This window comes from Muntiacus reevesi, chromosome 16 (assembly GCF_963930625.1).
Source record: "Muntiacus reevesi chromosome 16, mMunRee1.1, whole genome shotgun sequence".
Taxonomy (NCBI): Eukaryota; Metazoa; Chordata; class Mammalia; order Artiodactyla; family Cervidae; genus Muntiacus; species Muntiacus reevesi.
Genome location: NC_089264.1, coordinates 15,498,619 through 15,520,144, shown reverse-complemented (window position 1 = coordinate 15,520,144; position 21,526 = coordinate 15,498,619). Strand labels below are relative to the sequence as shown.

The 21,526-nt window shown below is 37.7% G+C and overlaps 2 protein-coding genes across 5 annotated transcripts in view; one reads left to right on the top strand and one right to left on the bottom strand.

Moving 5' to 3' along the window:
• Window positions 1-12,298, top strand: part of SEC24B (SEC24 homolog B, COPII coat complex component) — an 80,709-nt gene extending 68,411 nt beyond the window's left edge. For all 4 annotated transcript variants that reach the window (XM_065907541.1, XM_065907540.1, XM_065907539.1 and 1 more), the window contains 9 exons: window positions 177-335; window positions 832-1,005; window positions 1,598-1,708; window positions 2,350-2,525; window positions 3,140-3,277; window positions 4,226-4,330; window positions 5,092-5,184; window positions 11,080-11,183; window positions 11,398-12,298. In XM_065907541.1, coding sequence (XP_065763613.1) covers window positions 177-335; window positions 832-1,005; window positions 1,598-1,708; window positions 2,350-2,525; window positions 3,140-3,277; window positions 4,226-4,330; window positions 5,092-5,184; window positions 11,080-11,183; window positions 11,398-11,512 — 1,175 coding nt within the window. In that variant the 3' untranslated portion in view covers window positions 11,513-12,298. The remainder of the gene's footprint in view (window positions 1-176; window positions 336-831; window positions 1,006-1,597; window positions 1,709-2,349; window positions 2,526-3,139; window positions 3,278-4,225; window positions 4,331-5,091; window positions 5,185-11,079; window positions 11,184-11,397) is intronic.
• On the bottom strand, window positions 6,968-9,966 carry LOC136148068 (ubiquitin carboxyl-terminal hydrolase 1). The gene has a single exon (XM_065907543.1). It carries the CDS (start codon window positions 9,642-9,644, stop codon window positions 7,290-7,292), a length of 2,355 nt encoding a protein of 784 aa, XP_065763615.1. The 5' UTR covers window positions 9,645-9,966; the 3' UTR covers window positions 6,968-7,289.
• Window positions 12,299-21,526: the final 9,228 nt, after the last annotated feature.

Genomic DNA, 21,526 nt, shown 5'->3' with positions numbered 1-21,526 from the left:
TTATAAATATTTCTTTCTCAGATTTATATATTATCTCCATTTTTGACCACTGTAGGTTTTTTTTTCTTTTTTTCATTATAACTTAGATTTCTTCATAATACAGAATCTGCACTGCTGTTGGACAAGTAAAATGTTATCATTTCAGTAGCTAATACTTCTCCTTTTTCTCTCTAAAGCCTGCATGTCCAAGTATTCTGCAGGGTGCATCTATTATTATCCATCTTTCCACTACACTCACAATCCTTCACAAGCAGAAAAGTTACAAAAAGATCTAAAACGGTATCTCACAAGAAAAATTGGATTTGAAGCTGTTATGAGAATAAGGTGTACTAAAGGTATGAAATTATAAAAGTTATGCTTTATATTGTATACTTTTTTCAAAATTAATAAGCATTCATTAGTGATAACCTGTGACCACCTTTCATTATCATAAAAAAGATTTTCTACTTGATCCAACTAGCTGTACTGTTTTAAATATTGTTATTAAATAATCATTGTTCAGTTTTTTAAGTAATTTGAATAAGTGGGCAGAGGTAATGCCTTGCCTTGTTAGGAGGAAGTCAAGAGAAAGCCCATATTGGAGGTGATTTCAGATGAACTTGAGGAATAGGGAGGATCTTAAGTGAAAATTGTCCAATTAATGATCTTCGCCTTCCTCATCATTCAAACAGTCTTCAGTTTCAGTTATCTCTGTTTTATGTGAAAAGTACTGCTCCCCAGTTATCCTTTTGACTCGAAATCAGAGACATTTTTTATTTAAAAAGTAGCTTTAACCTGAGGTAAAGAGACTAGTGCTACTTCATCTTTTATAACAAGTTTTCTCTTACCTAGGTCTTTCCATGCACACTTTTCATGGAAATTTCTTTGTCCGTTCCACTGATTTGTTATCCCTTGCCAACATCAATCCCGATGCTGGATTTGCAGTACAACTCTCAATTGAAGAAAGTTTGACAGATACTTCCTTAGTGTGCTTTCAAACAGCCCTATTATATACATCTAGCAAAGGTAATGTTAACAGAAGTGAAATGTAACCTGCCCCGTAATTCTCTCCTCTTTTCACCTACCGGGAGATTGGGAGAGTGAACACCAATAGGAAGTAATGGAATTTGTGTTCATCAAATATACATTCCGTTCACTCATTTTTGAATCTTCAAAGAGTACCTTTTTTGACTTATGGAAGACTTGTACCCCCAGAATCATATTAGCATAATAACTCAAACTAAATCTGTCTGGGTTATCCTGAGCATTATTTCTTTATCCATAACATGAGAAATTCTCCATGGCACTTAAGGTCTATCTGGTCTGTTTTCTGACATTATACCATGTAACATATAATTTAGAATGAGTACTGCTAAGATTAAAAACCAGAACCTAGTGTTCAGAATATAGTGTATGTTCATAGTCTATGTTCAGGTTTAGAGAATGTTTAATTTTCTTTAAAACATGTTCATTGTAAAACTTTGTTTTTGCCATTTCAAAATCCTGTTGGTAATTTAATACCATCAAATAATAACTTGAATAATATTTTGACCTATTTGCTTTCTTTATTACTTGGCCTAATGTATTTTGCAATGACATGGATTCATCCTTTCATTAGGTGAGCGGAGAATTAGAGTGCACACTCTTTGCTTGCCAGTGGTCAGTTCACTAGCAGATGTGTATGCAGGAGTGGATGTACAAGCCGCCATCTGCCTCCTGGCAAACATGGGTAAGTAAAAAAGTGAAGCAACAGCTGAAATATATTTTTCTATACTAAAAACTGAAGCCTGGACACTGTTTTACCCTAGAAATTCCTCATTTAAAAAATGTTTATATTTTATATTTTCATTTACAACAGTGTGAATTGCGGTGTTCTCATTCTTATGAATTCTTTAGTTTAAAAATCATGTGTGGGATTCATAATCATTAATAACTGGTAGCATCTCAAGTGTTTTTCAAATGGTGACTGCATGAACAAACTGTGGTACATCCATATGATGGAATACAACTCGGCAATGAAAAGGAATGAACTGTTGATATGTGAACAGACATGGATGACTCAAAGGCATTATGCTAAGTGAAAGAAGCAAAACTTAAAAGGCTACATACAAATGATTCATTCATTCAACATTCTGGAAAAGTGAAAATTATAAGAATGAAGAATAGTTCACTGATTATCAGGATTGGTGGAAGGAGGAGGATTTTTACTACAAAGGGGCAGCCACACTCAAGGGAACAACTGAAATGTATTTTTCTAACCTAAAAATGAAATTTATGTTTGTTTCTTAAGTATTGCATGTAAATTTTATCTCTTACAGTATTCACTGGCATCTGTTGGTTAAAAACGTTTTCATTTTCGTTGCTTTATAGCTGTGGATCGATCAATTTCCTCAAGTCTATCGGATGCAAGAGATGCCTTAGTGAACGCTGTGGTGGATTCATTATCTGCATACGGCTCAACTGTCTCAAATTTACAGCACTCGGGGTTGATAGCACCCAGCTCCCTCAAGTTGTTTCCTCTCTATGTTTTGGCCCTTCTCAAACAGGTAGCTCTCTGTACACTGTTAGATTTTATAAAGTCTTATGAAATTTTCAATGTATAGATTTCCAAACCTAGTTTTTCTGGTGGGTGGTAGGGAATTAAATACTTGATTAGACAGTTGCAGCTTAGCATTGGAGGAGTTTTAAACAGGAAGAGGTGAATGGAAAAGGAAGGTGTACAAATACATGATGACTGTCATGAAACTGTGCTCTCACTCTGACATGTGGGAGCAGCGTGAATAATGGTGTGTGTGTAGCACACTCTTAGTATGTGCTCCTGGAAAGAGACTCTAAGGACAGGGCCTGCTGTTCATTGGACATCTTCCCAAGTCTCCGGCACCATAATACGTGTTGTATATACATCATCGCGTTTAATCCGTACAGCTCCCTAGAGGTATTCTTTTCTCCTTTTTTCTTATGATGTCAGTCAGTATACCTCTGAGAAGCTAAGTAACTTGCTCACATATCTACCAATTAAATTGTCAGTGTTGAAAATTGAATCCAGGCCTATCTGGTGTGAAGGCTGTGCTTTTCCCATGGCTGATGGTATGTATCTGTTTTAATATTTGTCCACCATATTTATGTTTTACTGAAAAACGTGTATTGTTTCTCCATGTAGAAAGCGTTTAGAACCGGCACAAGCACACGCCTGGATGATCGTGTGTATGCCATGTGTCAGATAAAGTGTCAGCCACTTGTTCATCTAATGAAAATGATTCATCCCAACCTGTACAGGATAGACAGATTGACAGATGAGGTATGATTTTTTTTTCATTGTGTTTGAAATTTTTTAATTTAAATTTATTTGGGTGTCTTGATTCTGCATCTAAGATAGTATTGTATTGTTAACAATTTCTTCCATCTGTTTTTCCCCTGTGACAATAAAACATTAAATATAGACGTTAACTATGGATTTGATTGGACAAGAGGACTATTAGATAGTATGGTTATGGCATTTTCAAAAATAGTTTCATATGGGAAGGGATTCACTTTGTGGATTTGATTACATTTACTGCAAAGCAGCATTATAGAAGGACATTTCCATTTGTATTTTGAAGATATTGACAGTTTCTGATGTGATCAGAGTGCAACTTTGACTATATTATTGTAAAACTAATCTGGTATCCAACAGTATTTTTAATATGCCAATATGTAATGTCTTTTTTTCTACTCTTTGAAATTAAAAAGTCCTTTGTAGCAGATATTGTAGTCGTACTTTTAGTATATCCTGAACGCAGAAGGGAAGGAAATGGGCAGATGTTTTTACCTGGTCAAGTTTTTATGTTTTGAATTTGAATACCTTTGAGCATCTTTTAATTTACATTTGAGAGTCTTGATTCCACAGCCGCGGTAGTATATATTGTCAATACAGTCCATCCTTGAGCAGCATGAGGGTCATGAGCACCACCCCTGTGCAATTGAAAGGCCATGTATAACTTCATGGTCAGCCCTCTGTTTCCTCTATTCGGTGCCCATGGATTCAACCAACTGCAGATCACGTAGTTCTGTAGTATATATTGAGAAAAACTGCATATAGGTGGACCTGCGTAGTTTACACTCATGTTGTTCAAAGGTCAACTGTAGTTTTTACATATTACAAAATTATCAAGTATCATTTTTCAGTATCAGAGCTAGTGGCCATTAGCTTCCAGCCTGGGATAGTAGTTATGTAAGGTCATTCACATTCTATCTTTTTTCTCTTCAGGGTGCAATACACGTTAATGACAGGGTTGTACCTCAGCCACCTCTTCAAAAATTGTCTGCAGAGAAACTGACACGAGAAGGTGCTTTCCTTATGGACTGTGGCTCTGTAAGTATCCTTTAGTGGCAAAGCTTAACAACTGCAGCTGGCAAAAGGAGAAACACAGGATCCAGCTCTGTTACCACAGATCAGGCAATGAAAGGTGGTTTGGGAATTCAGGGGCAATAAATTGGAACTGGCACAGGAGATCAATTTATTTAAGAGGAGTAAAGAGATAAATTCCTTACTTCAAGGAATTTTTTGTCTAGAATCATAAAATTCTAAGGGATCTCAAGAATTTTTGTAGTTCAACTTGATCTATTGTCTGAAATGCCATTAATAATTAGGATTTCAGGAGATGTCATTGGACAGGGTGGTGGTGAAGGGTTGTCAGAATAGGCAGGGTGGCTTTGTTAATGATACCTTGTGAGTAGGAAGAGAATTCCAATAGCCACAATACGGGGTGGGGAGTGGTGGGGCAGGGGACATTAGTGACAGTACAAAGGCAGTGATTGAAATAATGGAAATAGCGGATGGGAAATGTAGTAAGTCATATATCTTGGTTGAAGCATTGGGGGAAAAGTAAGGAAAATGGTAAAATATATTTTATGAGAAGCTTGAAATTTCAGCAGAGAAGATATGAGCCACTCTGGATTCCTGAATGCAGATTCCATATATGCAGGTTACAAGCTTCCTTTTTTACTTTCGTGTTTATTCCTACTTGATTCGAGCTAGTATACTTTGCCTCTTTTACGCTTGATGATTTTGAGCAAATGAGCTGTAACGGGTTTCCAATTAGGGAGTTTTACTGTGATTTGTTTTGTTTTTAGATTTTTTACATTTGGATCGGAAAGAGCTGTGACAATAACTTTATAGAGGATGTGCTTGGGTATCCTGATTTTGCATCAATACCACAGAAAATGGTCAGTGGATTTATATAGCTTTAACTTTTCGTGTACTTACTTGTTTAATTTTTTTTTTGAGATATAATGCACATAAGAGTCACCATTTTAATAATTTTAAAATGTACAATGCATTTGTTTTTAGTATATTCACAGTGTTTACAACCATTTCCAGTATATAATTTCAGGGCATTTACATCACCTCAAAAAGAAACCTGTATCTCCCAATTCTTCCTTTCTGTTTTCCCTGGGCAACCACTAACCTACTTTCTATCTCTGTGGATTTGCCTGTTCTAGACAATCCATATGTATGGAATCACACAATGCAAGGCCTTTTGAGTTTGACAACTTCTCACCATTTCAACATCCATGTTGTAATGTGTATCAGTACTTCATCCTTTTTTATGACTAAATAACAGTTCATTGTATGAATAGATCACATTTTGTGTATCCAGTCATCTCTTCTTGGACATTTAGGTTATCTCTACTTTGGTGCTATTGTGAAAAGCGCTTCCGTGAACAATTTGCCTACAGATGTTTGTGTGAACACGTTTTCAGGTTCTCTTGGATCTGTAACTAGAAGTAGAATTGCTGGGTCATACAGTAAACTTTTTGAGCAACTCCAGACGATTTTCCAACAACTTTAACTTCTCTAAATTATTTTGCTGATAATAAACATAATTTTTTCACTAAGCCTGTACTGTATGTATGTTGATACCAAAGAAATATGATTCTGAAAGCAGTTCTCTATGCTACTTAATGGAAAAGGCCTACCTTATTCTTGGATATTGTAAATATGCCCTTTCTCCTAAAATTAATATAAGTCAATGTAATTCTTAACCACGTTCGCTATTTGATTTATTTTTTAAAATTTGCCACATTAATCCAGAGTTTATTTCTAAGACTCAACAAAGAAGAAAAATGAGAAAATGATTTGAACAGGTAAGTCATAGGTGGCAAATATAGTAGTGGCCATATGAATCAACATTCAGCTTCATTTATAATTAAGAAGACAAAATAAACTATTAATAACAGTATAGTGTTTCTTTCATTTATCAGATTTTGCCCCCTGGTAAAAAATTTTTTTAATTTGATAATAGGCAGTAATGCAGAGGGAATAGGTCAGCAGGCCTATTAATTGGACTGTATACATTTACATAGTCTTTAGGAGGACCATTTGACAATACCTGTTGAAATTAGAAACACACAGCGTATGACATAGTAAATTATTTACTCCTAAGAATGTATCCTATAGATATACTCATAGAAGTATTCATATGTACACATATACTTAAGAGGATATCGTGCTTGTATGCTAAGTCACTTCAGTCATGTCCAGCTCTTTTTTTTTTTTTTTTTTTTTTTTTTTTTTTGTTAAGCAGTTTACATTTTATTGACCTCCTGGTTTTTAAAAAAGTTAAATTTAAGGTCACACCTCTAAGTTTGATGTACTATATACAGACCGTGCAGAGTATGACTATGAAGGGCTACAAATTAGCCCATGCCCCCCAAAGATTTACTAGTATACAGAATCCTTTTCATAAATACACATAAAATTCTGGTGAAGATAGAAGAGGACTGACTCTACAGGTTTTCTGAGATATTTTTCAAAGTGATTCAAGGCACAAAATGTACACTGTTGTGAATACATACATATTCCAGGGTTTGTGCCTGTAATATAGCCCATCTAAGGTTTGGTTTATGATTTACAAAACTATATGTACTGAAATGAGATTCTGCTTCTTAGCTGAAAACCCACAAGACCTATAAACATTGTGTATATAATTACTCCAAAACATGGAGATACAAATACAAGCACTTTATTTTAAAAAGCAAACACAAAAGATAGATGTAAATTCAAAAGTGTTTAAATGCTTCAATTTTGAATAATTCAGTTAAGAACCTATACAAGTTTGTTCCCAGAAGCTAATGTTATCACTAGTCTCTACTAAGGAAAATGAAGTCTAAAAATTAACATGGTTTTCAATAATTCAAATTTCACTATTTATATAAAAACCTAGAGACCAATAATATCCAATAGCTTCAAAAGATAAGCTACTTTGATGTAATCAGTTTACCAATGTTTATCCATGTCTCTTTAATATTATACACAAGGAAAATACACTCTATAATTTCTTATAAAATAGCAAGTAAGGAGTAGATGTAGGAGATGTAGAAGGGGAAAGAGAATTCAAAAAGTCCTTCTCTTCAGTAACTTTCACTTCAGAATCATCAAAAAGCAACCACTTCCCCTCATACTCCTTTAAGCTTTGCACTACATATGAAATTTTGTTCTCAAAACCACTAATGTTAATGCCTGTTTGGTCACTGGATTCCTTATTACTATCAGATTCATGGGTCCCATTAGTATTGTTAGTCTCAGAATTTCTATTTTCAGGAAGTGCTGTACTGGCAACTTTATCAGGATTAGACACTTTGTTGTATAACTCGTAATCTGCCTTGCTCTTTTGTCCTCCAAGAAGTCCAATAGCTTCTACATTTTTTTTGTTCAAAACTTTACTTGGCTGGTTATTTCCACTGACTCTAATAGACACTTCTTCATTGTCAAAATTTTCAGCCACACCCCTTACTTCCTCCTCATTCAATGGTTCTGGCTTACCTATTTCACACATTTGGTCGATCACAAAATTTTCCTTATCTAGTTCTAAACTGTTAAGGTCAGTGACTTTAACAGAAGCAGTATAGTGCCCACTACTAATTGTAATGCCACTATGCATCACAACTGCAAATAGTCCATAGCTGTCGTTGGTTGGCTTTGTGCTCCATTCTTCTAGTGACAATTTAAGAGGTGTCAGTAAAGGAGTGTTGATCTTGGAAAGTCCACCACCATAACAGTCAAACTCCAAGCCACTAGCAGCAAAGCACTTCAAATGAATAGTTATAACTTCAGGCATTTTGTCAAACAAAAGACTTCGTTCCGCTTCAGTATAATGATGGCAGTTTTCACAGAAATATTTATCTTCTCCTACAATCCTTTCCACTGAAGCAAATTGTGAAATTGCCCATCTCAGGGTCTTCATTTCTGTTTTTGGCTCTGGAGAAATTTCAGAACTTTCCTCTACTTTGGAAAGCTCATCTTCTTGCACTGGTACACTGATGTCTTGAAAATCTTCTCTTCTTTCTGTTAAACTTTCACATTCTAAGCAACGAGTCCGTAATACCAGCTGACCTTGAAATAATTTTTCAACTAGCTCAAAACCAATCTGCTCTGCACCTTTGTTTATGGGCTTAACTTCATTAACATTAATGGGCATATCATTATTCCCTGGAGACTCAAGTTCACAATCATTAGTTGTATTATCATTTTCATACTTCCTCAAGTCCTCTTCAAGATCATATTCATTTTCTTTACACTGTCCTTTGGATCCTTGGTTTGTTGCTATTTTACCCATACTACAGAACTTGGAAAGAATGCTGGGTTGCTTAGCTGTAGACTTTAACCAATTTATTTTAACTTTTGATTTCCTTTGGGAGGATCTTGCATTCTCGTTTTCAGAAATGTGCTTGGGGATTATTTTAGGAGGAATCTCTAATGTATCACCTGCAGCTTTTCTTTTTGATCTGGTTTGTCTCTGGTTTTCTTCCAAAGACTGGTGTTCCTTAGAGATTTTAACTTTTTTTTTCATGTTACCAAATTCAGCATCACTTTTTCTTTTCCCATTTCCTTTTGGGAGTTTTTCTCTGTAGTCTTCAGAATGCTTCATACTGTCCATCTCCATGCTGTTATTATCACTCATTTCCTCTTTCTGATATTCTTCTTCTACCTTAGTAGATAAGTCTTCCACATTTTTTACTTCTTCTTTTTTTAGGAGTTGGCATGTTTCTTGAATGTTTCCCAAAATACACTGTAATACTTCCTGTGCATCATGCTGTAGATATCCTTCATACATAGGGTTGAGTTCCCTGAGTGTGTTAAGTAGTCGCCTTGGCTGAGTAGCAAGTTCATCAGTGTATTTCTCTGGATTTAATAGAAAACTAGCCTGAAGCTGTTCAACTGAAATGATCAAGGACTGTAAGCTGCATATTAGTTCATAACTTGCCAAAGCATCTTCTTTGCAATTTCCCTTATCATTTTGATTGGCTTCATCTTTTAGGGCTTCTTTCTTCCTTGAAATGATATTAAATAAGTGCTTCACTCCAGATTTAAAACCAGGACAAAAATATAAAACCTGAAGTATACTATTAAGATAACAAGTATTGCCAAGATTATTCAGTCCCACAAATGGTAGCAAATTTTCTCTCTTCTCACAGTTTATAGGCGAGGACTGTGCCGCAGGAACAACTTGATCAATTTCAGATCCTTTATATTCAGAAGTCTTTTCTTCATTTTCTTGAGAATCTGTGAAATCCAAGGCTCTCTTGGTTTCCTTTTTCTGAAAAAACTTCAAGGAAAGTCTGTTTTTTTTGGATGGACTACCTCTTGAAAGCCCATTACTTTCACTAGGTATGACACCAGGCATTTTCTCCTCAAATCCCAAGCAGTTGACAGGAATTAACTTATACAGGGATCTTGTAATCACCAATCATATCTGGTCATGGCCCAGAGCGAGGTCCGCGGCGGTGACGCCGGCAAGTCCAACCCCGCTGAGTGCGGGTGCGACAGGTAAGCCCCTGCCCCGGGCCCGCGGGGGCCCCCGACCCACGGAAAAGCTGACCCTATCGCCCTCCCCGCGGGGAAGTGACCATTCGCTCTTAAGAGCGGGAACCCGGGCTGCAGCTCGGTCCTGCCTGGCGCGGGCACCAACTACATCCCCGGAGCGGCGCCCTCCCGCGCCCGCCCCCGCCCCGGGACGGCAAGGAGCGCCCCATGTCCAGCTCTTTGCGACTTTTGGACTGTAGCCCAAGCTCCTCTGTCCATGGGATTATCCAGGCAAGAATACAGGAGTGCATTGCCATGCCCTTCTCCAGGGAGATCTTCCCGACCCAGGGACTGAACCCACATCTCCTGTGGCTCTTACATTGCTGGTGGATTCTTTATCACTGAGCCACCAGGGAAGCCCAAGTAAAATCTATGAATCTATTAAAAAGAATACAATCTGAAAAAGAAAACAATGTGCATAATATCCATTTGTATTTTCTTTTTTTTTTTTTATTTGTATTTTCAAAAATGTGTTTCTATATATAATAGTGACTATATTATATATATTTAGAAAATATATGAAAGAATGTACATAAAAATATGTTTTTCTTGTACTTTTAAAATATTGATATAAATTTAAATATAATTAACCCAAACTTTTCTGTTTAAATTTTTGTATACTATGTACTTTGGAAAAAACTCATTGTACACATAGAAGAATATACTTTTTCTGCATTGCAGGTGGATTCTTTACAGTCTGAGCCACCAGGGATGCCCTCAGATATACATACACACACATATATATAAAAGAATAGACTCTTTAGGTCTTTTAAAAAATAGTCTTGCATATGGTTTTTAAAACATTCACACTATTCTTTTGAAATTTCTTGCCCTTAAATATTAAGGACAAAGGAAACATAAAATTCTGTAAGAATGTCTGTTACTAGAATAATGTATAATTGTTTATAAGTGAAACTGAAGCTTAATGATAGCCCCCCAATTTGAATATTTCCTTTGGAAGAAACAAAAAGTATAACACAATATGAGTAACATACTAATTGTGTATGTTTTATTGACTTTTCTGGAAAAACTATAATATTCAGGTAAAATATCAGTGGCATACTTATCATTAAATATGTCTTATTAGTCAGAAAAACAGATTTATCAACAGTGTAATAAATTTTTCGTGTTTGGTTGCTGCTGCTGGGGCTGGAATCAAGTGCTGGCGTTTGGTGGTAGTCGTGATTATGATTGAGTTCTAATACTGCCTAAGTCTGTGAGAAAGAAAATGACTTCCTAATTGCATTTTTTACCAGACACATCTTCCAGAGCTAGACACACTTTCATCAGAGAGAGCCAGATCCTTTATAACTTGGCTTAGAGACAGCAGACCGTTAAGCCCAATTCTTCACGTGGTAAAGTAAGTACTTCTGTAACTTAATTATGAAATTGTCTTATCCTGTCCAGTCCATGTGAAATTGTTTGTCTTCAAATTTTAAATAATAATATCAAAATACATTGTAGTGGTAGAAGGCTGTCCTTTTTCATAAAAGTCCCCATGTATTTTTTCTAATGTATAAGTATTCTTTTTAAAAATACGAATTTTTAGATAAATATCCCTTTTTCTTTTTCAGAGATGAGAGTCCTACCAAAACAGAATTTTTTCAACATTTGATTGAAGACCGGACAGAAGCTGCCTTCTCTTACTATGAATTTTTGCTTCATGTTCAGCAGCAGATTTGTAAGTGAAGTGAAATAAAATTGAATAAGAAGAAAGAGATCTGTAACCTAGGTAAAGCATTAATCTGTCAGAGAAGCACATAAGAAATTTGAAATGAAGGCACTCGTTACAAGAGGCAGTACGTAGCGTAGCACCTTGGCTGAGGCTTTGGCAGAAGGTAAAGAGGAAGAAGGAACTTCACAGATTCTCTTCACTCTGAGTTTGATGCTGATAACACTGTTTCACCAAGTGTATTTTGAATTGGTTTCCACACATTTCCAGAGTGCAGCAGTACAGTTCTCTGTTCATTGCAAGCTGGCAAACTTCTGTAGCTATGTGGGATGATATGTCAGTGAAAAGTTAGATAAATTCCTTTTTCTTATAATTAATATAACACTTCTGGACTTGAACTCTGACAGGAGATGCCAAAAGGCAGTCGTACCATGTTATTTGTTTATATGAATTACTTTTTAACAAGGAATGATTCATATTCATTAAATGAATTCAATATTTTCCCTGTAAAAACAATAGAGTTTCATTACATGAACTATAGAAAAAAAAATATATATAATGTACATAAATGTTACATTTGTAAAGAAAATGTAAAAATGTAACTACAGAATATGAATTGCTTAAATTGTGTTGCATTGTTGGATGACAACTCTTTTTGTCGCAGTTAGAGAATGAGGTTGACTAATGCATATTATGAATTGAGTCCACAAAAGAAACACAAAACTCTTTGTAATTCTGTTAAATCTTTTATGTGGATTTATTTATGATCAGCCTACTAATTAAAAATATTTTGCTTGACAATATGGCTTGGTGTTTTGTGTGTTTATGGTTGGGGAGAATTGGTGGTATTCTTACATCTAGGATATGTTGGATTTACTGCTCAAGGAAATGCAGTGATACTGTATTTCAACCAGTAATATATGTGAATATGTTTTCATTAATTTGTGGATATTACAAAGTACTTATTCTGTTTGTATTCAGAAAGCAAACCCTACTTTCAAAATATATATGACTGTTGATTAATCATAAGCTTAATTTGTCTTTCTTGGTTAAATTAGGCATTTTTTTTTTCCTTACACATTCATAGCAAAATTTTTATAACATGTGACTGTCCTATTTAATTGACTTTTAAGATTACCATCTGGAACTTTGAGAGCGATCTTATTCTGATTTTTAAAAATCTTTCATTTATTAACATTTATTTACTATAAAAACTGTTAATGATCCATTAGGTTGTAGAATAAAATTTTATTATAAACACTATAAAAGTCCTACTGATGAACTTTGGAAGGGAAAAGGCTCTTGATGTGTGTGATGAGTGGTTTTGCACTTGTTGGATCTCTTTTCTTTGGATAAAAATAAAAGTAGTCCCTTACATTCCCTGCTGGAAATGAGAGGTTAAATGACTCACCCTGAATGACATTACTAATTAGTGACAGAGCTGATAGTAGACGGCAAATGTTCTACCCGCCCCCCACCTACTCCCAGCCCAGCCCACCCCAGCACTGTATGTGTCCCTGCGCCCTGCGGCCTGCAGCAGGAGAGAATCTTACTGAATTAGAAGGAGCTGCAGTGTTCCCAGGGCAGCTGTATACTGTAATTATATAACACGAGGTATCATGTTTCTAAATATTTTTGTCTTTGGATAGTTTGTTCCTCATTTAATAGGTATTTATTAGCACTTAATACTTGCTAGATATTGGTCTAGCTCAAAACACAGAAAATCCCGATTTCACAGTGCTTACACTCCTGAGTGAGTGTGAGGAGGACTGGGGAAAAGACAGCATGTTTGTATGTCGGGTGTGGGAAATGCAAGGGAGAAAAATAAGGCAGAAAAAGTGTCAAGAATCCTGGTTTTGACAGTAACTAGGGAAGGCCCTTCTGAAAAGGTGACTGTTGAAGAGAGCCATGTGGCTGTCTGGAAGGAGAGGCATCCAGGGGATGAATCTTTACAGTAGGTAAATGTGGAAGTTAGCCTTTGGTCACTCTGGTTTTCCCTATTAAATAATAGAAGCACTTAGAGTTACCAGTTGAGAAAGGGTAAAGAGTGTTGGAATCCCAAGAAATAGTCGCCTAGGAAGAGTAAGAGATGGATTGACCAGTGGCTTGAAGTAGGGTTGTCAGGCAGCATGAACGTAAACCACTTAGCATGCCTCTTCCTTCTAGCCGGATTTCCTGCTTGGTAGAAAATTGGATTTAAGTTAGAGCAGAGGAGCAGGGGAACTGTGGATGTATACAAGGAAGCTACTCTGTCATTCCAGTGGAAGGGATGCACACCGAGCGATAGAGAAGAGCTTAGTAGTGGTAGTAGATAGAGAAGGGCTTAGTAGTCTGAAGGTCCTGTTGAGGTCAGAGAGCTGTCAGAGTGTGGAGACCAGAGGGAATGAACTGGAAAGACAGGAAGTGGCAGTCAGGATATGGGATGCTTGAAATTGAGATTTGGGGAAGTTTAATCTAGATGTCTACAAATGCGTGGAGAGATGCTTACCTGGGGTTTGAGATCAACAAGAGCCACACTGAAAAGCCTTGTTCTCTAAAGGCAGCCAGACTTCAGTTAGAGAATGGAGATTGACATCAGTGGGAACAGTGTGAGGAGGTTGATCTTAATGGGCTGTAGACAGATTATCTATCATCTTCACTCCCTCCTATGGGAAAAGTCTCTGGCCCTTTGTTTTCTGAGGTGGGGAGTGATGAGAGAAAGGGGCATGCTCACCAGGAGTTCTCTGAGCCCCTTTTCAACTAACTGAAACTGTCGTTAAAGTGAACAGTTTAGGGGTATCCCAGGTAATGTGAAAATCTGCTAATCTGCTATTAGAGTCATTATTTAATAGGAACATACAATTTGATTTATAGTTGACACACTACTCTTAAGGAATATATCCTAGCACAAATAGAGTGCATTGATGGAAAAAGAATTCTATTTTTCGTTTATACATTAATGTATTTTTGTGTGCTAAAAACTATTTGAAAGCTGTTTATAGACATGAATCTGTTGTGGTCAACCTGTGAGGTTATGAAATGCATATATCATTAATAGCAAAATGTTAAGAAAACCATGATTCCTTTGTTCAAAGTAACTTTTGAAGACATTGAAAATACTTTTAAAGGCCAAAAAAGATGAAAATTAATGAGATTGAAAGCAACACTGCAGATATTATTTAGATGGAATCTCTAATTACTGAAGACAGTTTAAAATTAAAACAAAAAAAAAGCACTTAATCTTTGGCATATGAAGCAAAGACCTCCTGAAAAATAAAAATGATAGATACTTCATGAATCACTCATCTCTTATCTCTAAATTCAGAGATGGGATCTGTGTCAACCAGAAAACTGGGCATCCTCCTCCTCTGCCTCCTTAGGATACCTCCGAGAGACAGAGAATTGAGCCGTGATTAGGGGACACAGAGGCTCTTAACCCATTGCCTTCTCATGCATCTTGGGCTGAGCCAAAAATGAAAGCCCTTACTTTAGTTCCCATTAGTTAACAAGGCACAGTTTTGTAGATTTTCATTTCAATTTTGGGGCCAAAAAAGCATTGCTTACCAACAACCCACCAAATGAGTTTGCTGAAGATTGCTAAATTTGTAGTCAAGTGAATATCAGTTTTTATTAGAGATTAATCGACACTTTACTTCTGTTCTCCTAAGAAATCTGGTTACCTGGTTCCTGGGCAAGTTTGTAATTTTGCAAAAACTCCACAAAGTGCACATATACAGATTCTGAGTTGCAACCTCCTCAGAAGCTTCTTGGGTAAAATCTGCAACATGCCCCTACATGTGCAGAGGACAAGGAGAGGCCAAAGAAAGAGGTGGCCGCTCCAGACGGGTGGGTGGCAGGTTTCATAAACAAAGGAATTACACGGCTTGTCTTGGGTGGCCATCATCATGTATCCTCAAGACCACATTTCTATTTCAAGGCTAGATCCTTGGAGCAGCTTCTGGCAGTAGGGAAGGCAAGCAGAATGCAGAATCCAAGGATAGGGTAGTGAGTGGGTGTGAGAGTTTCCAGCTTGTGGGTCAGTGGCCTGGCAGACAGTTGGCAGAAACTGCCCTGCAGTCAGTGACGGGCCAGCTTTTATGACGGTGTCATTGCCACTCAGAGGTGCTCATGGCTGTTATGGCTGTTTCTGCTTTTCAGGTATGTATTATTTTAGCTTATTAGCCAACTCAGTTCAGTTTTGATATCAGCATTATGCTAATTTTGTTAAATGAATTGGATTAGCTTCCCATCTGTTTTGAGGTTTTGGAACCATTTGTAAAGAAGTTAGCTAAAGTCTAGGTATGTAAGATAGGTATCACTTATTCTGGAACTTTTGGTTGAACTTGCTCAGTAATTTCTGGGCTTGGGGCATTTTTCCAGGTATATTATTAACCACTGTTACCATTTATGACCGTTGATCTCTTCAGGTTCTCTTTGTTGAGCCAAGTTTAGTTTTTATAGTTTTAACTTGATTGATACAAGCAATTATTTGGGGCTAGTTTTTATATCCTTTCTGTTATGTTTATGTATTCCTTCTTTGTCTTAATCATTCTTGTTTCAGGTTTGTCAGACTTGGTGCCTTTAAAAAAAGAAACAACTTTTGGTTTTATTGACTGACTATTTCTGAGAGAGGTTGCTTTAGAACAAACAGGAAGTTTGATTCATTTCTGATTTTACCTTTATCATTTTCTTCCCACTACATCCTATAGGTTTATTTTTGCTGCTATTTTTATAGCTTCTTAGGTTGTGAGCTTACTTTCAGACTTTCCTGTTTTCTAATAAATGCATTTAAGACTATACATTTTCCTGAATAATGAAGGTTTTAATTGCTGTATAGCTTAAAAATAGCTCTCAACTTCTACTTATTTTCACTTAATCTATGAATATTTATTTATAAGTTTGTTATTCAAATTTCAGTGGTAATGAAGCTTTATCTTTTCGTTAATTTCTAATTTCATAAACAGAGCTTATATGTTTGCAAGTTAAAAGAAATTTTTTTTGAGATTTCCTCTGAGGCCTCAATTATGATCATTATGTTGTGAATCTTCCATATGAGCTTGAAAATAATATGTATTCTTATTGGGCACAAAGTTCTTTGTGACTCTAACTGTTAAAAATGAAAGCCAAAGCCTTGGGTCTGGAGGCAGAATAGGGAAGAGGAATATTCTTCTCAGGTCACTACTAGAATTCATGCAATGTGGAGGCCTCCAAGGGGAGGGGATCTAGTCTCAAGGATCTGCCAGTCTGCCAGTCCGTGCTGCAGTCCGGTGCTGCTAGCATCTGCAGAGGATGTGGTGAAGTTGCTCCGTTCAGAGGATTTTACAAGACCAGGTGACATAAATACAAAACTTTCTGTGGAAATAAACTTTCCTTCCACCTTGACCAAAGCTAACTCCTTTGCCAGTGGCTGGCAAGCGGTCCCATCAATAGATAATCCAATATTATTGTTGGTCAACTTATCTGTGAAGAACTGAGTTTTCAAATGACAGTTTGAGGACATAAGTGAATAATATCTGCAAAGACAGATTGTATGAAAGTCAATGGATGAAATTTGGGTACTGCCTTCATTAGAAGTTAAAGCATAAAGTGGATGTTCACATCTTCATTCAGCATGTGACACCAGGCTAAAAGTAGGATGAGGCAACTGAAGCACTTGTCTAGGGCACCAAATGCATCACAAAATTCAGTCATTGAGATAACATTTTAATGTAATATATTTAAAATCAAAATTAATGGAAAAAGTCCACAAACAGAATATCAAAATGTTAAATAAAGGATTTGACTCTGCAATTGATTCACCTCACATACTGATCCCAGCTATAGCTATGAGAAGGTCGGTGGTTAAGTGATATCAGAAGACAGGCAATGTAAGGTCAAGGTTATCTTGGGGTCTTGGAGTGGAAAACATGGTGTCATAGTTACACAGATTTAGCCTTGAATTCTGACTGTGTGTGTGCTTAGTCACTCAGTCGTGTCCGACTCTTGGCGACCCTATAGACTGTAGTTCGCCAGGCTTCTCTGCTCATGGGGATTCTCCAGGCAAGCATACTGGAGTGGGTTACCATGCCCTTCTCCAGGGGATCTTCCCAAACCAGGGATCGAATCCAGGTTTTCTGCATTGCAGGCGGATTCTTTACCAGCTGAGCCATAAGGGAAGCCTGAATTCTGACTATATGACTTTAAATAAGTTGCTTAACCTATTAGCTAGTTTCTTTGCCTGTAATGGGTATCTAATAACAGGAATCCCATAAGGTTTTTATAGTGACTAAACAAGGTAACAGAATGCTTATGCCTGACCCACAGAGGCAGATCCAAGTTTTGTGGAGCCTGAGGTTATATAATTTGGGAGAACTTCTTTAAGAAACATACTAAAAAATTAGGAATGCAAAGTTGGCATGGTAATGAATACTCAGTTCAGTTCAGTTCAGTTCAGTCGCTCAGTCGTGTCCAACTCTTTGCAACCCCATGAATCGCAGCACGCAGGCCTCCCTGTCCATCACCAACTCCCGGAGTTTACTCAAACTCATGTCCATCGAGTTGGTGATGCCATCCAGCCATCTCATCCTCTGTCGTCTGCTTCTCCTCCTGCCCCCAATCCCTCCCAGCATCAGGGTCTTTTCCAGTGAGTCAACTCTTCTCATGAGGTGGCCAAAGTATTGGAGTTTCAGCTTCAGCATCAGTCCTTCCAATGAACACCCAGGACTGATCTCCTTTAGGATGGACTGATTGGATCTCTTTGCAGTCCAAGGGACTCTCAAGAATCTTCTCCAACACCACATTCAAAAGCATCAATTCTTTGGTGCTCGGCTTTGTTTAAGTCCAACTCTCACATCCATACATGACCACTGGAAAAACCATAGCCTTGATTAGACGGACCTTTGTTGGCAAAGTAATGTCTCTGCTTTTTAATATGCTGTCTAGGTTGGTCATAACTTTCCTTCCAAGGAGCAAGCGTCTTTTAATTTCATGGCTGCAATCACCATCTGCAGTGATTTTGGAGCCCCCAAAAATAAAGTCTGACACTGTTTCCACTGTCTCCCCATCTATTTCCCATGAAGTGAAGGAACCAGATGCCATGATCTTAGTTTTCTGAATGTTGAGCTTTAAGCCAACTTTTTCACTCTCCTCTTTCACTTTCATCAAGAGGTTTTTTAGTTCCTCTTCACTTCTGCCATCAGGGTGGCGTCCTCTGCATATCTGAGATTATTGATATTTCTCCTGGCAATCTTGATTCCAGCTTGTGCTTCTTCCAGCCCAGCATTTCTCATGATGTACTCGGCATATAAGTTAAATAAGCAGGGTGACAATATACAGCCTTGACGTACTCCTTTTCCTATTTGGAACCAGTCTGTTGTTCCATGTCCAGTTCTAACCGTTGCTTCCTGACCTGCATACATGTTTCTCAAGAGACAGGTCAGATGGTCTTGTATGCCCATCTCTTTAAGAATTTTCCACAGTTTATTGTGATCCACACAATCAAAGGCTTTAGCATAGTCAATAAAGCAGAAATAGATGTTTTTCTGGAACTCTGGCTTTTTCAATGATCCAGCAGATGTTGGCAATTTGATCTCTGGTTCCTCTGCCTTTTCTAAAACCAGCTTGAACATCTGGAAGTTCTTGGTTCACATATTGCTGAAGCCTGGCTTGGAGAATTTTGAGCATTACTTTTACTAGCATGTGAGATGAGTGCAATTGTATGGTAGTTTGAGCATTCTTTGGCATTGCCTTTCTTTGGGATTGGAATGAAAACTGACCTTTTCCAGGCCTGTGACCACTGCTGAGTTTTCCAAATTTGCTGGCATATTGAGTGCAGCACTTTCACAGCATCATCTTTTAGGATTTGAAATAGCTCAGCTGGAATTCTATCACCTCCACTAGCTTTGTCCATAGTGATGCTTTCTAAGGCCCACTTGACTTCACATTCCAGGATGTCTGGCTCTAGGTGAGTGACCACACCATCATGATTATCTGGGTCGTGAAGATCTTTTTTGTACAGTTCTTCTGTGTATTCTTGCCGCCTCTTCTTAATGTCTTCTGCTTCTGTTAGGTCCGTACCATTTCTGCCCTTCATTGTGCCCGTCTTTGCATGAAATATTCCCTTGGTATCTCTGATTTTCTTGAAGAGATCTCTAGTCTTTCCCATTGTGTTGTTTTCCTCTATGTCTTTGCATTGATCACTGAGGAAGGCTTTCTTATCTCTCCTTGCTATTCTTTGGAACTCTGCATTCAGATGGGAGTATCTTTCATTTTTCTTTGCTTTTGGCTTCTCTTCTTTACAAAGCTATTTGTAAGGCCTCCTCAGACAGCCATTTTGCTTTTTTGCATTTCTTTTCCATGGGGATGGCCTTAATTCCTGTCTCCTGTACTGTCACGAACCTCCGTCCATAGTTCATCAGGACTCTGTCTACCAGATCTTGTCCCTTAAATCTATTCCTCACTTCCACTGTGTAATCATAAGGGGCCAGGGGCGGCGGCCCAGGGGAGCTACCCCACGTCCAAGGAGCAGCGGCTGTGCGGGCACAAGAGGGCCGAGAGGAGATACTCCACATTCAGGGTCAGGAGGGGCGGCCGTGAGGAGATACCCCTCGTCCAAGGTAAGGGAAACCCAAGTAAGACGGTAGGAGTTGGGAGAGGACATCAGAGGGCAGACACATTGAAACCACAATCACAGAAAACTAGCCAATCTGATCACAGGACCACAGTTGTGTCTAACTCAATGAAACTAAGCCATGCCATGTGGGGCCACCCAAGAGAGTCGGGTCATGGTGGAGAGGTCTGACAGAATGTGGTCCACTGGGGAAGGGAATGGCAAACCACTTTAGTATTCTTGCCTTGAGAACCCCATGAACAGTATGAAAAGGCAAAAAGACAAGACAGTGAAAGATGAACTCCCCAGGTCGGTAGGTGCTCAATATGCTACTGGAGATAAGTGGAGAAATAACTCCAGAGAGAATGAAGGGATGGAGCCAAAGCAAAAACAACACCCAGTTGTGGATGTGACTGGTGATAGAAGCAAGGTCCGATGCTGTAAAGAGCAATATTGCATAGCAACCTGGAATGTTAGGTCCATGAATCAAGGCAGATTGGAAGTGGTCAAACAGGAGATGGCAAGAGTGAACATCAACATTCTAGGAATCAGCAAACTAAGATGGACTGGAATTGGTGAATTTAACTCAGATGACCACTATATCTACTACTGGGGGCAGGAATCCCTTCGAAAAAATGGAGTAGCCATCATGGTCAACAAAAGAGTCCAAAATGCAGTACTTGGATACAGTCTCCAGAATGACAGAATGATCTCTATTCGTTTCCAAGGCAAACTATTCAATATCACAGTAATCCAAGCTTATGCCCCAACCAGTAACGCTGAAAAAGCTGAAGTTGAACGGTTCTATGAAGACCTATACGACGTTTCAGACTTAGCAGCCAAAAAAGATGTCCTTTTCATTATAGGGGACTGGAATGCAAAAATAGGAAGTCAAGAAACACCTGGAGTAACAGGCAAATTTGGCCTTGGAGTATGGAATGAAGCAGGGCAAAGGCTAATAGAGTTTTGCCAAGAGAACACAGTGGTCATAGCAAACAACCTCTTCCAACAACACAAGAGAAGACTCTACACATGGACATCACCAGATGGTCGACACCAAAATCAGATTGATTATATTCTTTGCAGCCAAAGATGGAGAAGCTCTAAACAGTCAGCAAAAACTAGACCAGGAGCTGACTGTGGCTCAGATCATGAACTTCTTATTGCGAAATTCAGACTTAAATTGAAGAAAATAGGAGAAACCACTAGACTATTCAGGTATGACCTAAATGAATACTTAAGAGTGAGAAAATCAGTGATATATAACAAACTTTTTAAAAGCACAACCCCCACCACAATAAATTTTTAAAAATTAGTTGCCACTCACATCACTGTAATACCCTTTTTTCCCATGACAGTTTTTTGTCTATGTTTCTTATAATTGCCTTTTCCTATGGCAACAATTTTGTAATATTTTCTATAGAGAGAATAGAAAAGATCAACTTCTTTAGCATGCTGTTTTGTC

Coding starts and splice junctions, on each gene's coding strand:
- LOC136148068 (XM_065907543.1), bottom strand. CDS start 9,644: ATGCCTGGTGTCATACCTAGTGAAAGTAATGGGCTTTCAAGAGGTAGT.